Source organism: Tamandua tetradactyla, chromosome 6, assembly GCF_023851605.1.
Source record: "Tamandua tetradactyla isolate mTamTet1 chromosome 6, mTamTet1.pri, whole genome shotgun sequence".
Taxonomy (NCBI): domain Eukaryota; kingdom Metazoa; phylum Chordata; class Mammalia; order Pilosa; family Myrmecophagidae; genus Tamandua; species Tamandua tetradactyla.
Window position 1 is genome coordinate 41,330,970 of NC_135332.1, and position 17,746 is coordinate 41,348,715.

The 17,746-nt window shown below is 36.1% G+C and overlaps 1 protein-coding gene across 1 annotated transcript in view; it reads left to right on the forward strand.

Annotated features, from left to right (window-relative positions):
• The first annotated feature begins 909 nt into the window (after positions 1 to 909).
• Positions 910 to 17,746, forward strand: part of MED13 (mediator complex subunit 13) — a 124,993-nt gene continuing 108,156 nt past the window's right edge. Inside the window, exons 1-3 of the mRNA XM_077164992.1 lie at positions 910 to 1,056; positions 2,897 to 3,131; positions 11,284 to 11,452. Coding sequence (XP_077021107.1) covers positions 991 to 1,056; positions 2,897 to 3,131; positions 11,284 to 11,452 — 470 coding nt within the window. The 5' untranslated portion in view covers positions 910 to 990. The remainder of the gene's footprint in view (positions 1,057 to 2,896; positions 3,132 to 11,283; positions 11,453 to 17,746) is intronic.

Sequence of the window (17,746 nt, forward strand, 5' to 3'; positions counted from 1 at the left end):
TTCCTATACTGTATATTCCACTGCAGGAAGAAAGATTGGGCCTGGGACCCGGATCATTTTACACTGGCTGGGGCACCCAGCAGATGGCGCTATCTTAGTAGCCACCAGCTGGCTGCCCTGTCCCCCGGGCTCACTGCTTCCCCCGAAAGCGTCCCGGCCCTCCCTTACTCCCTTCTCTCTCCCCCTCCCCACGGAGCCCAGGCCCACGTGACCTCAAGACGGCCAATGGGCGAGCAGAGAGGGCGAGCTGGTCCCTGTGGCCGCCATTAAAGCGAAGGGAAAACCCGTGAATTCGGATTAAAGGGGGAAAAAACATCGTCCGCTGGGTCCACAAAATGGGGGAGACTACGGCGTCCAGGCAGTGAGGCCGCAGGAGAGCAGATGTTAGGCCGGCTCAGCCGAGGGAGGACACGAAGACACAGCCAGAGAATGGTGTGAGCCCGCAGACGCCGCCACCACCTCCGCCACTGAGGAGACTCTGGGTTTAAGGACATCGCCGCTGCCGGGCCGGGGGCCTGAGCTTCTCTCCTGGTTCTCGCCTTCCCCACCCCTCTGTGACCGCCTCCCCGCCAGGGAGAACCTTCCAGGGCTCGGGCTCTGCGGTCTTGGACCTGATTTTAATTATTTATTGTGTAATTTATTTTTCTTGTGGAAGGGGCACACATCCCCTCTGTCCCCCAGAGAGGGACGAACGTCCGCGGGTTCCGCGGCGGCCGCAGCCCGGCCGGCGGGGTGAGTGCGCCGCGGCCCTCCCGCCTCCGGACCTCGGCCCGGGAGGGCTGGGTGCCGGCCGGGCGGCGGGGGCTGCTCGTGGCGGCGGGGGGGTTGGTGGGGAGGGCGGGCGGCCCGGCGGCCTCCTCTTCCACCGCCCCCCCCAACCACCACCCCCCCCCCCGCCCTCCCCGGTGTCTGTGTTTCTCTCTCTGGTCGGAGGCGGCGGTAATGGCGGATGGTGGGTTGTGGCGCCGGCGGCGGCTGCTGTGAGGGACGATGAGTTCCTCCTTCGTGCCGAACGGGGCCAGCCTGGAAGATTGTCACTGTAACCTCTTCTCCCTGGTGAGTGCCCGGGCCGCGAAGAGCGGGGCGGTGGGGGAGGGGCCGCGAGGTGCGCCCTTGGGCCGTGGGGGAGGGGGTCCGGGTCTGATCCAGATGCCCGAGTCCCCGGCGTAGGCCCAGTCGAGCCGGCGCCGTGGCGAAGCCCCGCACCCAACCCGGGGAGACGGCGTTGGCTCAGTCACAGTCCCGGGCTCTTTTAGGAGTGTCAGGTTTTATTTCTTGTCTTGTTTCGGAGTCTTCTATTTTTCTGCACCATAGTCTGTCTTTTAACTTGAGTCTCCTTATTTGCCAGGAAGCTAACATTTCCCTCAGTGGTTTTTTGCCAAACTGTTGCTTTTCTTCCTATCGATCCTGTTATCCCTTCTTCCAGTTTTCATTATTGCTTGGTCTTTCACCGCCTTTATTCCTCACATTGGTAATTCTGTTTTCCCCCTAATAAACAGGACCCCAGAATTTGGGCATGAAAAGCTCGTCTTGGCTTTACGTTTTTTATTATGTGTCACACTATCACTCATTGAGTGAGTTCAGATCTTTGTGTAAAGACCAGTAGGTGCCATTTCATATGTTTTCTTTTTGAACTTTGAAAACAGTTTGCCATTTTGACAATTTCTAGCCATATTGCCTTTATTAGAATATTATGTTTGTGTGAGCGTGAAGGGGACTAACGGAGGAGGTGTGGTTTTGAACTAAACGTTTCTATATTTGCCTGTTTTGCTTGCGTTTTTAGAATATTTTGAGCCGGCTGCTCCTTGTTTTATTAGAAAGAAAGTCTGGGGAAGCTGGACGTTGAGAATGACAATTCTGTAGGTTGGTCCATGTCTGGAAACATCCAACAGTTAAGACTTTCAAAAGTACCAACTGTTGCAAATGTCTAACCCAGAATTGGACAATAGCTTAGTTTCATCAGTGACTTAAAGTTTGAGTGACTTTCTTTTTTCATTTTATTCCTGCACTGTGAGAAATATTAAGAGTATATGATAGGTAAGTGAGTTGAGTGGGCGGAGCACAACTAGTTTAAATTGCCAGTCATGTATCAGCAGTTTCATTTTTGGCACCTTATGCTTTGCACCTTTAAGTCAAATTGAACAATTATTGAATTCTCTCTGGATAAACGGAGCTCTTTATTGTCTTTCCCCCTTGCAAAGTAAGTTGGTTTTCTTGTAGTGTCCAGTAATCAGCATCTCTTCAGTTGTAAAAAGGCAAACATGTTAGGTTTTAAATTTCTATCATCTCCAACTCAGTCTATTTTTGGTACTTTTAGGATCGGGTTCTTTGAAGATAGACTAGCACCAATCTGACAGTTCTTTTTGAGCAGCTATTTGACTTTTCCTAAACGGGTGTGTGAAGAATTAACAAGAATTTTTTCAGGAAACATTCATATGTCTTTTCATTAGAGTCATGACTTCTGTAAACGTGGAAAGAATCTTTAAGAAGTAATTTTCAGTTAAAGGTTTGGCCCTACAGGAAAAAATCTGATTGATTATTATAGACTTAGGACAGAGAAGAAGTGTTTTCTCTGGAGCAGTGTTAAAGTACATGTTTATATTTAATATTTAATATTGTTTCTTTTATTTCTACTTGTGACATTTATTGACTTGTTACTCAGTTACTTGAGTTATTTTTTAATTGGTTTTATCCTTTTCATTAAATTCTTGGTTGTTGAATTATCAGAATTATAAAACCTCTCTTTTTTTGTCCTTTTAAGCCACTTTCTAGCCACTTAAGCATATTGCTATGAAAATTTGCTATGTCTTAATGAAACTAAGGAACTTCTGTAGTGATTACTTTTGACTTTGAGTGAATGTACACTAATTTAAAAATCGCATTTTTCTCCCTCCAGGCTGACTTGACAGGAATTAAATGGAAAAGATATGTATGGCAAGGTCCAACTTCTGCCCCTATTCTGTTTCCGGTGACAGAGGAAGACCCCATTTTGAGCAGTTTTAGTCGTTGCCTTAAGGCAGATGTACTTGGTGTCTGGCGGCGAGATCAAAGACCTGGAAGAAGAGAATTGTGGATATTTTGGTGGGGTGAAGATCCTAATTTTGCTGATCTTATTCACCATGACTTATCAGGTGAAAGCAACTTATTTCCAACTAATGACGTAACAATGTTGCATAATTTTTCTGAAATAACATTGGTATTACAAATTAAGATTAAAATTTTAAAAAGTTTTATTTATTTTTGTGTGTGTGGAACACTTAAGTATGAAGCCAGATAAAAGTTCAGCTTCATGTTTTATTTCACTGTGGTTATTTTATTGACGTTATCCATATATATTATGGCAGGTTTTAAGCCTTGAATGACTTTTTTCCTTCTACCACCCTGTTCCCTTCTGAATTTCTCACAGGCATGTAGGGCCCAGGGAAAAGCCATATTGTATTAACCTAAGAAAAATGAAATGGTGGAGCGTAAAGTTCCTAACAAAGTCATGTAAGACTTTTGAAGCCAAGTTAACTCACCATTAAATCAATTCTGCCACTGTTGTCTTCTGCATGAATATGTGGATAATTGTAGGAGTATGTAGATATGCTGTGTTGTAATTTACTCATGTTTTTCAAGACATATAGTTATTTTGTAACTGTTATTTGTTACTTCATTTTTATTTTTTTACATATGAAGGTATATGTTAATTTTGTTATTCTTGGAAAGTGATTATTTTGAGATACTGTTACCTCAAGGACTATCATTAATGAGATGAGTGTCACTTTGTTTAACTTTTATAGGACATGGGGTCATAATCCAAAAGTTTATACAGAAATAATTTAATGTGAGCAAGTCATTGTGGTTACTTCCTTCTTATTCTCTAGACTTTTAGGACCAAATGTTACTTTTAGAAAGAGAAACTAGCTTTTCAAGTAATTACTGAAGTTTGTCTTTATCTTAGATTATAAGAGTCAGTGTTAACTAAGTATTTTTGCTGATAGTAATATAAATAGTTGTGTGCAACAGAGTATCAGAGGCTTTAGCAAGATGGTTTGATATTGATTCTTGACTGTTAAATTTATGAATTTTAGGTAGTTTAAAAGGAAGCAATTCTTATTTGAAATTGAGTACTCTGAAGTTGATGTTGTTACCATTTGACCTAAAGGGCCTATTTTCTCTTTAGATGAAATGTAATCTAAGTGTCCTTATTTGCAACAAGTACATAGTGAGTGTTGTGGCTAAATGTTTGTATGCTTTGATAGTTGCTTTTTACCTTCTAAAGAACACACTCTTCAGTGTTAATCCTTATTTCTTGAGAGTGACTGCAATTAGATTATGATGAAACTTTGCAAATATATTCCCCGCTGGAGAGTCTAGGCCTGTTTTATATATGTAAAATGATGTATGTAAGTGTTTATGTGTTTGTGTGTGTATATATATATGTGTGTGTGTGTGTATGTATATATGATTTATATGCATGTCAAGATATAAAGTTCCTTAGTGGCGTCAGCAAGATACTTTCTGATAGTCATGCCAGTTTTATTCTTTCATTGAGTTGGGTATGCTTGAGTTATTTTAATCTTTATTGTGAATGGTCATAAAAACCACTTTACTAAAATGTTTAGGGACTGATGATGTTGATAAATGATCTATAATGCTGACTTGGGAGTTTCAGTCTTCTTAAAGTTGGAAGAGCATCTGAACAGACCATTTTTTAAGATTTCATGGGATACTTTTTGTATACTCAATTATAATTTTATAGTATATTATACAGTATTTAGTTTTAGTTTTTGTCTTTTTTACTATACTGTATGATAGGGGTCACATTTCATTCTTTTTCCATGTGACTATCCCGCTAATGCAGTACCATTTGTTGAATTTTTTAGGTGGTGGGGGTGGGAAATAACACGGCCTGGGAATCGAACCCACGTCTCCTGCATGGCAGATGAGAATTCTACCACTGAACTCCCCTTGCCACCCCTACAGTATTTCATTTTGTGTAGCATTTTATCGTTTTTAGCTTTGCTATAGTAGGATCAATGTTTTAAAAGTTAAAAATCTGTTAGGATTAGTTTTAAGCTGTTTTGTTATATAATGTTAAAATACCATGTGGGTATTTTTTTCCTTCTAAGTTTCAGGTATGTTTTATCTACTAAAACAAGGTTACAGTTTTAAACTTTTTTTTTTGTCTAGTTTAACTGGTTTTAGCAAGATTTAAAAATTGGTAATACTTGTACTTTATAAAATACAAACACTGTTGAATGGCAGATAACTTAAAAATTTATCAAGTGGAAACAATTGAAATAGTAAACTGAAGTACAATTAGAATTAGTGATTTTATTTACTATTGCAAAGCTTGTTCTGTACAGTATTAGTTTGTGTAGTCAGTTGAATTTATAGAATGTTTTAGCTTTTTTTTTAACCTCTCATTTACTTTGGAATGTTGTTACTTAAATTGTAGATATGTATTAAAGAATAAGAACTTTTTTTTTAGGTAGTGTATATTTGTCTCGCCCTTTTCTTTACTCTAGGGACACTGTTTGCCTCCCTTTTGGGGTAATTAGTTCATTTCTGTCTCTCTAGTTAACCCCTTTTTCATTTTTTCCCATCTGTGGCACTCTATTCCCCTCTTTTAAGCTCCCCTGAGAAAAGAGCAGCCAAACAGTGGGGGTGGCATCAGCTGCAGGAGACAATCCTAGGTTCCGAGTGGAGGTGTAGGTAGCACTGAGTAAAGGGGAACTGGAAAGACCGGGTGGTTAACTAAAAAGTTGTATTAATTTAGCTTTAGCTTGAACCTGCTCTTCACAGGCAGTATCCTTCTATTTGGTTCAGTACCTACCAAACATTTTGTTATTGAAATGTTTATGATTATGGTGATAATATCTCCCTTTTGGGTGGAGGGAGGAGAGAACATAATCCTTTCTGCAAAGAGTACAATTTTCAGTTTTTCTAAACTGCAATATTTTGTAGCAAATATACGGAATTACCTTTGTTTCTTCCATTTAACTCCTTTGTGTCATCCATCATGTATTTTTTAAACAGACTATTAATTTTAGAAAATAGTTTCAGATTTACCTAAAAGTTGCAAAGATAGCATAGAGAGTTTCTGTATAGCTCTCACCTAGTTTCCTTTCTGGTTAACATCTTATACTAGTATGGTACATTAGTCACAACTAATAAACCAATATTGATATATTATTATGCTTAACTGAAGTCCATACTGTGTTTGGGTTTCCTTTATTTTTACCTGATGTCATTTTTCTGTCCCTGGATCCCATCCAGGACACTACATTATGTCAATTGTCATGTCTCCTTCTGCTCTTGTGGACTGTGACAGTTTCTCAGACAGATCTTATTATTTTTGATGACCTTAACAATTTTGAATAGTCTGGTCAGGTGCCATAATACATTTTAAATTTTGCCCTCAAATAAATAAAAATGAACTGAACTAAAATAAATTCTAGCCCTCCCCCCTGTTACTTAGCACTTGCTTGTGTCACCTTCCTTTCAAATTCAGCTAATGTTTAGAAATGATATGTAAATTTATTTGAGTGCTGATTGGTAAAGATAAGTTACAACAAACCAAATCTGATTTAATACATCTTGAATCCTCAGTTACTTGTTTTCTAGCAATAGTCATTACTAGTGCTTTAGCACTACTACTAGCTTTAGCTTGAACCTGCTCTTCACAGTCACTACTAGTGACTATTGGAACAGGATTTTCACTAACTGGTATTAGTCTAACCATAATATTCCAGCAAGATATTTGTTCAAAATTCTTTTGAGTCCCAAGCCAAACAAGTATGATTTTTTTTTTTTTTTTTACTTGCTCTGTTCCCTCTCAGAGAAAGGATAGTTGAACTGATATTATGTTTGTTTTGATGGAAATGAGATTAGGAAACAAAATTTCCTGGTTACCTTTTAAATTTTATTTCATTTAAACTTTATAACAGATGTCTTTAAGTAGTGGTAGGATAGTAAGTGACAGAAGTTTAAAATTGATGGTGGGAAAATCTTAGTTCAATCTATCTAGTCAAAAGTCTCTTGTGTGTAGGACTGATTGGTTCTTTTAAGTGTCCTCAAAGCAAGATTGTTTCATTTCCATTAGTGTGCCCTTGAAAGAGAAAGTTTTCTGTGTATTTTTATTCTGTGTCCTAACCTTTTTTTGGAGGTAGGAGTAATTACTGTCATTGTTGGCTTTTATTCCTTCTCTTTAAAACAGAAATAAAACAAGAACTACCCCCTCCCAAGTGTAGCATCTTAGAAAAATAAAGAGTTAGAATCTAATGAGACTCTGAGAAAACTGATACCTTGAGAACTAAAAGAACATAGGGCTAAAAATATATGTTCTTTTTCCTGGCTCCTGAAGTCCATATACTGGATTTTAGCAACATGTCCAAATACTTTCCTTATCCCAAAATTTCATCATAATGACTATTGCTCAAACTAAGAAGGCCATTGGTTAGTTTTAGAACTTAATTCTAGGTACTATCATTGAAGGATTTAATTATAGTAGACTTCAACCTTAAATGACAGCTTTCAACAAGATTGGCAAATAGATAAACTGTAGCAAGCCCAATTGTGCCAGCCCAACTAAAAATTGTTTTGTGCCCCAGAAAGAGACATGATTATTACATTTCTATCTCTTGATCTGTAAATTTTTTTTTTCTTTTTTGGCTAGTCTTCTAGGTGTCAACTTCATTGTTTGTTTCATTTTTTCTGCACACTGTCCTTTTTCAGCCAGAATGTGTATATCTTTTAATTTTCAAATCAAAGATAATGGTCGTGATAGTAGACTGTTTTTAAACCACAGTGTTTCACGTTTTTGCCATAGATGAGTGATGAAGCCAAATTAAGGTTCTCAAAAATATTTGTAGAATGAATGGGTTATAAATGGGAAATTATTCTTCTAGACAAGCACTGACCTAGATCTACATTTAAATATTTCTCTATTCTTTCAGTTATTTTCTGCTGTGTTAATTTTTGAGTCATTCATTGCTTATTAGCATATATTGTATTTTACAGTTTGGCAGAATTATTTAGGAAGTTTCCTTTTTCTACCAGCTGATCATCTTGAAGATATTTAAAGATGTCAGTTTTGAGAAAAATATTGAGTACTAGGCATATCAGTTTATTTTTTTCCCATTGATTATTGTTTTGATATCCTATATTAGACTTTTTGGTATCATAATAATAAGAAAAATATTTATGGAAATTCAAATTCAGAATTTGAAGTTTTGTAAATTGTTTTTTAAACACTTCATAAAAATTTTCAGGTTGCAGTGTAATTAATAATTCTAATGCCAATAGTAATTGAAAAGTAAAAAAAATGCAGAATTGAAACTTTTCTGTCAGGATGTAGATAAAGAAGACATTTATTTAAATACATCAAGCAGTCTTTCTCCATTAGGCTCTGGTCAGTGTAAATTTGAAAGAACTAGGTGTAGATTTGCCATGTGTTCGCTTCTACTGCTCCTCACTATTATAATGCTGGTGTTGAAATTCAGGGTCTTTTAAATTAGTGTAAGAAATGCATATTACTATGTCTTGGGTGGTTTAGTTGTACCATTGCACTTTTCTTGTCTCTGAATACAACATATAAAGAAGTACTTTTATTACGGTTATTAAAATACCAGGATACTAGAAGCGTGACTCAATAGCTTCTCGTTTCCAAGTGAGCCCCCCTATAAAAAAAACAACACACATGTAACCTTTTCATTCAGTGCTATTAGGATTTATTCTCATTATTTCCTCAACAATGGAAAAACGAAATTGCGCTGTGTTAGTATAGTAGGTTGCTTAGTCATTTGCCATATAGGTGAAGATATACTTCTAAGATTTGTTGACTTTGGAAAACCCTAACGGGTGGTCTCTTCTTCTCTTTGTTTTATGCATAACTCTCATTTAGTGTTAATGAGAACTGTGGGCATTTGGGGGCATAATGAGACCTTGAAGGCATTAAGTTCACTTAAGTTTCTCAAAAAAAATTTTTGGAGAAATGCTTGAAATTTAATACTGATTATTTTCTAAATATATTCAGTGTTCTTAAATCATTTATCTGCATGTTGAACTGAAAAAAGATTTAAAAATAATTTTATTTAGACAAAAAATAAACAAATCCATCACATCTTCAGAATTTTTAATGAAAATTTATATAAATTATTGTATTATAGCTTTTATTATTCCACATATTTTGTGTTTACTCTTTTGCGGAATAAGGCAAATTCAATCACAAGGTTGAAATGATTAATTTTCTGATTTTCAGAACTTATACAAGTTATGTTGTATAAGTTCTGAACATAAAAGCAGATAAGTTGAAAAAGGTGAATTTTTTTCTCTCTCTTAGCAACTCACAAATATGTTTGCTATCTAGATAGACATAAAATGAAGTCCCTACCAAATGCCCCTTCCCTTTTATATGTATCAGATAACTGTCTTAGGCCTTTGATACTTCAAAACTTAAGACACACATTAGAACATTAAAGATTTTATTAAAGACCTATGTAGTTTTAGGACAAATGTAACTATTATGATTCCTAGGAGGTAAGGACTTTTGAGCTAACTGGAAATAAAAATAAATTATATTTAAGTGGTTGGGAAATAGGTGAAGAATTGGGAGATTCTTCAAGCCTAATTATACTAGGATTAAGAACATGTATATTTTTTGTAACCATAAGTAAAATTCTTAATTAGTTATTGAATTTTGAAATGATAGGACTTGATATACTCGAAAGCAGATAAGTTGAAAAAGGTGAATTTTTTTCTCTCTCTTAGCAACTCACAAATATGTTTGCTATCTAGATAGACATAAAATGAAGTCCCTACCAAATGCCCCTTCCCTTTTCTCTGGTCTTAAGTTTTCTTTTCCATTAGATACAAAGAGGAGTTAATTTTGTTTATAAAGTGTAAAGCCCGTAAACATTTTGGCCTTAAATGGAGGCTGATAAGGGTATCTACAATATAATAAAATGTGAGAAATTTTCTTATTTAATATTAATGATTTGAAAAATTATTTCAATTCTAAAGTTTTGTCATTTTTTGAAAACTTGCCTTTTTAAGAAGGATCATAATTTTAATGACTTGGCTATAATTTAGGAAATATTTTAAAGGACAACAATGTAAAATCAATGTTCTTTATAGTGTCACAGCATTTATAGTGCAGCTAAAGTCCACTGTCATTATGCTTTTTAGTTAGTTTATTCTCCACATTTGTTGTATAAGTTCTGAACATAAAAACCATTTATCACTCGATACAGGTCTACAAATTTATTAAAAGGCATCATAGTCTATTTTTGTATATATATAGTATATACCTTTTTTAGTGTAGCATTGAAAATTTTTGAGAATTTGTTAAGAATTTCATAACTTCTTTTTACTTAAAAATTGAAAGAAGACCTATATTCATAAAATGTTTATAAAGCTGTACAGGCTATATAAAAGGATACTAAATTATATTTGAAATAAGCCACTTAAAATAGTAAGATGAAAGTTAGAATGTTGAAGTAATGTCTATCATTATTCATAGCATGCTTTATTATGATGTGAAATAGAGAATGACCTTTTTTTTGCTGTTAACTTGGAATGATTGATTAGATTTGCTGGCAAAATTGAGGAGGCCTGTTATAGTTAGTGAAGCTAACTGTAACTTTATATAACAAAAATGCCATTAAATTTTAAGTCTTTGAATTTTCCCCCCAAATTTATCCTATATTGGATAGTAATCATGGGAATCATTTGGTTGAAATCAAACCTAAGGTGGCTGGTAATGCATCGCTTGTTAGGCTCTGTGCCAGTAGCTTCCTTTTTATTCATCACTGAATTTTATAGTTGGAATGGATTAGAATGATGATGTACATGAAATGTTCTGAGTTTAATTATAAACTGGCTAGTGTTTTTGGCAGATTGAATGATTGAAGAAATTAGGACAAAGTAACTAGCAAGTAGGCGAGCTTTGAAATTAGATACAGTGTGTTTTTAATATTTCTTAAGTTGTACAAATGTCCTTTTCACTGATCCAGAAGCCAAGTCAGTACGATTGTATTGTATCATTGCCTTTTTGTGGTAGGGAAAGTTTTTTCAGGTAATTTAATAGAATACATGGCATTTAGACCTTTTATTCCTTGTGGAATAACTTCAAAATTTGATATTTTAATGTCTAGAGATTATTGGTGTGATTATAGTTCAATATTCTGAGGTGAAATGCTTATGAATATAGAGTTTAAACTCTGACATTTTTTACATGGCTCTGAATAACATATAGTGCCACTATTTTACTTTTTGTTTCTTTCATTTCTCTTATAGAAGAAGAAGATGGAGTGTGGGAGAATGGACTTTCCTATGAATGTCGTACTCTGCTTTTCAAAGCAGTTCACAATCTTTTGGAGCGGTGTTTAATGAACCGGAACTTTGTACGTATTGGCAAGTGGTTTGTAAAGCCTTATGAAAAGGATGAAAAACCTATAAATAAAAGGTGAGCTATCTTATTTAAATCTCACTTAATAGTTCATTAGGTTTGTTTATGGTTTTACAGAAAATGTGGAATAAAACACGCTGATTTATAGACGTATTTAGTAGTTTAACTTTGGAAAAAAGTAGTATATTCAATTGTCTTTTACCATTCCACCTTTCCCTTTGCATATTTTAATAATTTTCTTACTGTGGGACTAGGTCTTTGTTTCATTTCAGTGGCCTAAGTTTTGATTTGAGAAGGTAGAAAAAATGTGAGATGAAATCAGAGGCTTAAGTATTGAAGTATACTTTGTTAGTGCTAATAAAAAAATCTGCCTGGTACTCTTAGGTTAAAGTTAAGTAATATTAACACCTGTTAAAGATAGCAATCCTTAATTATGTTTTGGGTTATCACATTTCTTATTCTCTAACCTCTCAGTTTGTCTAAAGCACTTACAATTTGTGTTTTTCTGTATAAAACATGTTTAATTCTGAAAAGATTATAATTTGCTTAAATCTTGTATTGTGCAAATTTATGACACCAATTAGTAAAGTAGTTGCAGGTAGATAGCGGAAAACTTTAAAATGGTTCCCTTCAGGTACAGGTCAGTTTGCTTCTCTTTGGTTTAATTAATATAAGGCACAATCTGTTAGAAGGTTCAGACCCAGGCAGTTGTTGAATTAGTAAAGCTTTAAGAGGAATCAAACATTGGTGGGGAACATGGGATGTGGAAGAAGAGAAAATTAAAGGAAGTGTATTAGTTTTTCTTGAAAGAATGGAGAGTATATGAAGTAAATATTTGGTCATTATTGTAATCGTTGTTTCTGGTACCATCTTTTAATACTGTCTTTCTTCATATGCACCTGAAGAGTTTTAACACTTCTCTTTCAGTTTTGATAGACTGGATGAGTAAATAAGGTGGATAAATCAAGGTTCTTTCATATTTTTCCCCTTTGCAAATTGAAATAAATATTTTTTTGTAAATGAAATAATCAATTATATAGGTTAGGAATGTATTCCGCTGCACATGACAAAAAATCTAACTAATTGACATAAAGATGGATTTTTCTCAATAGCAGAGATGTTTGAAGGTTGGTAGTCCAGGACTGGTATAGCTGTTCAATAATGAAATCAAGACTCAAGAGTCCCTGGAGTTTTCTGTTCTGCCATCTTTAGTCTTTAGCTTTCATTTTCATAGTCCCAGTGGGTACTGTACCTCCAGATCTCACAGTAAATTCCAGGCAGGAAAAGAAAGGAAAGGAGAAGCACGAAGTAGTGGCACTTGAATTAGAAAGTAGATTCTTTTCTAGAAATTCTCAGCTATCGTATCATTGGCCATACTGAGAGAAACAAATATTTTTGATTTAGAAGCATCGCTATGCTGAACAAAATAAGGCTTTTGTTAGAAAGGAGAAAGGGGGAATAGCTATTATGTAGGCAATTGGAAGAAGCAGAAGTAGGCGAGAGTAGATAGGCAATTGGAATATCTACCACATACATTTATGTAGTTTTTAAGAGGTCTAGTAGATTATCAAGAATTAAAATGAAAAACTGCAGTCCTAAGCCCCAACCACTAGATTTGCCCCTCAGTGGTAGCCCCTTTTAATTCTTTTAGCTATTTCTTTTATTATTTACCTATTTAAAACTTTAGAAGCAAATAACATACTTATTCTTGAGTTTTCAGTTATTTTAGAGATTCAGGATTAATTTTTTGACTTTGCATTGAGTGTTTAGTTATTTTACTCCTCCAGCCCTCCAACATTTACACATTGGCACACTTGAATACACTCTTCTCCTTTTCTCTCTTTCTTTTCTTATCTTGGCAATATAGTTAGGAGTTTTGGTAAAAACAATATGTATTGTTTATACTATTATTATACAAATATTATTTGTAGCTGAACCGTATTAGTGTGTTAGGAGTACATTTCATCTCCTGTTTATCTTTTTGCTTTCCCCAGAGTTAATGATAGTACCTTTTCTTCATTTAATTATCTGTGGCATAGGTTGACAAATTACGACCCACAGCCCTAATTTTTGCAGAGTTTTATTATAGCATAGCCATGTTCATTTGTTTATAGATTATTTATGGCTGCTTGCACACTAAGGTCAGAATTGAATAATTGTGACAGTGACAAATGGCTTGCAAAACCTCAAATATTTATTATCTGACTCTTTACAGAAAAGTTTGTTTACCCCTGATCTATGTACCTAATGATAATTCACCCCTAGACTATCGATCAGAAGTATAAATCGCTCTTCCCTATTGGAGCCCTTCATTCTTCAGTTCTAGTTTGGGCTTGTTCTGTAGTAGTCCTGTTTCACAGCAGTCATCTTGGTAGTTCCTTCTACCTTTCTACCTGTGTTGGATCCCTTATTTCCCAGATTGTTATGTTTCCCTCTTTATTGTCTTACAATCTTTTTGGTGGTGCCCATCCATCAGTGGTTTCCTAAGAGAGGGTACGTGGGGGATCTTGAATGTCCGATTATCTCCTTTTCTGCCTTATAGTTGATCACTAGTTTTGGCTGGATGTAGAGTCTAGAGTTGACAATAATTTTTTCTTAGACTTCTGGGCATTAAAATGGTAATTGAAACTTTTGTGTATGGATGTTTCACTAGGTGATTGGTCAGGGACCAGACTGTTTTTATAGGGTTTTCTATCACCCCCTGTCACTATCTGTACATCTTATTTGTCCCCCTTAGGTAGGTTAGTAACTTTCCCCACAGGAATCCTTTAATATCCTAAGTGGAAAATATAAGCTTGGCTGCCAGTGTTGAGAGAGCCTGTTGGAAAAGGGGTGGGATTTGATAGTATTTAAATTTTCACTTAATCTCTCTCTATATTAGCTATATCTAGTGTCACTGGATCCTGAGTCCTTTTGGTTCAGCCAATTCAGAGAGTAAATTTCCATTTTTTTCACTGATCTGGAAGAAGGAGAAAAGCCTGTCTACAGAACGAAGGAATAGATCCAGGAGTCTGACTTATTTATTTAACTTTCATTACTTCTGTTTTCAGTCTCCTGTATATCCATGTTTAGAGATATATGGTGCTTCAGTTTCTGAGCCTTTTTAGGGTTCTGTGGTATGACTTAGATTGTGTCTTGACTTCTTTCCCCTAGCCTTTATCTATTAAGTCAGTTGCTGTTTTTGCCTTTGCTTGTTAGCTCCCCAAGTTGTATGGCCATCTCTGTCTGCTGCCCTCTCCTGCCCTTAGTGTCTATAAAGAGATTTTCATGAGGAAATAGAGATAAATGAATTTATTCAGTCAGCTGTACAAGGTATAATGGAAGTATCTTTATTAATCTTTATGAAAGACACTTCATGGGGCTGTTAATTAATTGAAATAAAACTTTTCATGTTGGAAATTTTCATTAATCCAACAGATTCTGCTTGTTATTAGCCATGCAGTTGAACGCTAGTGTTTTTTCATGGTCTGATGCATTTAGGAGGGGAGCTAAATTCAAATTTGTGTTTAATTAGTGGAGTGTTATCAGAAATATGGTATGCCCTTTTGTATTATTTTTGAAGCATAATTGTGGCACAGAACTTTTATTGAGGAAAGAAAGTGCTCATCTTCAAATCTTTTTTTCACAGAAAATCCCCTTCCATTAGAAAAGCAAGTAGGAAAGATCAAGCAGCTAGCTAAGTCTTATCACCTTATTTTAGTTATGGGTTTGGGACCTTCCTTTTTTTTTTGGTATACTGTAAGGCAAAGTCACTTTTCATTATTATTCCATGTGAGGATCCCGTAATTGCAGCACCATTTGTTGAATTTTTTGTTTGTTTTGCTTGGTTGATTTTTGGGTAAGTACACAGACTGGAAATTGAACCCAGGTCTCAGCAGGCAAGAATTCTACCCCTGAACTACCATTGCATCCCCCGGGACTTATTTTTTCATTGCATTCAGTAGAATGATATAGGGAAGGTTTATATAAAGATTGGATTTTAAATTTGTGTTTCCAGCCCTTTGTGAAGTAGTAGCATCAAATGTACTATTTTTGTTTACAGACCACTTCTTTTTTTGTCAAACTGGTATAAACAGTCTTAAAACAAAACAAAACAAATCCACTGTTGTCAAGGAAGAAAATTTGTGCTGTGAAACTGGTTTGACCTAAACAAAGCAGGAAATAATATTCCTTAATTTTCTCTTATTCTTCTTCTCTAACTTTTTCTCCTTTTCTTTCTTTTTTTTTTTTAAATGAAGATTTTCATTTTTTAATAATCTGTTTTTCCATGTAGTTAGTTATCTGCTTAAAGGTTTTCAGGGACTGAAAGAGAGAAAATGAAATTAAATTACAGTGATACAGTTGGGATAATTGCAAAGAATCCCTAAACTATAAGAGTAATTAACCAGTGAAATAAACTTAACAAATTTAAAAGAATTGCCATGCATAATCTTCTGATGTTTGGTCAAAAGTAGAATAATCAGTATTTTGTCTCAAACAGTTTCAGAATTTTTCTGTACTGTAGGAGGACTGCATTAGCAGACATCACTGAATATTGCTAATGAGACCACAAGTAAATGGGTTATAGAAAGTAGCAATGACTTACTATAGATTTTAGTCCCTCAAGAAAAGACTTTCCAAACTTTTGATGTTTGAAGGTTCATCTGAATGAGATTATCTTAAGAAAGGAATTTCTAAGTTTGTGTTTGGTTAAGCTTTTTGTCATCTTGAATCTGTTCTAGCAGTTTAGCTGAGTAGACAGTTAAGCTTATTTAGCATATATAGTGGGAGTTTTAAATGCTTCCAGGAAAGGTATACAGGATACAAAGATTAGTGTGATGGTTTGAAGCTGTATGTACCCCAGAAAAATGTATTCTTAAATCTAATCCATTCCTGTGTGTGTGAACCCGTTGTAAGTAGGATATTTTGATCGGTTACTCAGTTAAGGTGTGGCTCAGCCCAGACAGGATGGGTCTTAATCCTATTACTGGAGTCCATTAAAAGCAGAATGAAATTCAGACAGAGAGAGAATGTACGGAAGCAAGAAGTTGAATTTCAACAGAACCTGAAAGACAACAGGGAGGCCACCATGTGCACTGCAGTGTGACAGAGGAGCCAAGGACTAAGGATTGCCAACAGCCAGCCCCAGAACACCACTGTTCAGGAAGAAAGCATTGCCTTGATGATACCTTGATTTGGAATTTCTTTTAGCCTCTAAACTGTGAGTGAATAAATTCCCATAGTTTAAACTGACCCATTTAATGGTATTTGCTTCAGTGGCCAAAAAAGCAGATTTTGATAACAGACATTGGGTTGCTGCTGTTGCAGATACCAAAAATGTGGAAGTGACTTTGGGCTGGGGTAATGGGTAGAGGCTGAAAGAATTTTGAGGTGCTTGAAAGAAAAGGCGTACATTCCTTGGAAGAGACTATTGGTAGAAACATGGGTGCTAAATGTACTTCTGATGAGTCCTTAGAAGGAAATGATTCGAAACTAGAGGAAAGGTGATCTTGTTTTAAAGTGGTAGAAAACTTGGAGAAATTGAGATCTGGTGTAGGATGGAAACCAGAACTTGAAAACCATGAACTGGATATTTAGCTGAGGAGATCCTGATGCTAAGTGTGGAAAGTACAGCCTAGTGCTTCCTTGTAGCTTATATTAAAATGCAGGAGGAAAAGGCTAAGTTGATAACTGAACTTTTGAACACAAAAGAGTCTGAAATTGATGGTTTAGAAAATTCTGAGCTCTTGGAAAGCAGGTCCCACAGAAAGGTATCCCATATAAGGGTTTAATTTAACATGAAACTAGTCAACAATTTCTGTCTGATGGTGTGGACTCCTGTGACCTATTTTGCAAAACCAACAAGTTTTTTTGGTGAGATTTGCATTAATGGAACCACTGCCAGCCTGAACTAAAAGGGACAGAGAAGGAGCAAAACAAAGGAAGAATGACTTCCAGGGCAGAACAATAGAAGCTGAATTCTGGACCGAAGATACCTCATCAGACCAAGAGAGTGGGTCCACCCATGCGTGTGGAAAGGACACATCAGCCCTGGCACTTGAAGAGGATGGACCTTGTACTCTGTTCAGGAGGGGTGCTGCCACTCCACTACTTGGAGAGGGTGGAGTCATTGTCCCAGGGATTGCAGAGAGTCTGGCCACCATCCTTATGCTTGAAGAGGGTGTAGCCTTCACCCCAGCATTTGGGGAGAGCATGGTCACTGTCCAAGCACTTGAGAGGGAGTGAAGGTGTTTCTTCATCAGTCCCAGAGGACAAAACATTGATTCTCAGAATGTTCTTAGGCAATGTTCTTAGAACATTCTCAGAATGTTCTTAGATAATCTAATGGAGTATGCCTTGTTGGGTTTTGGA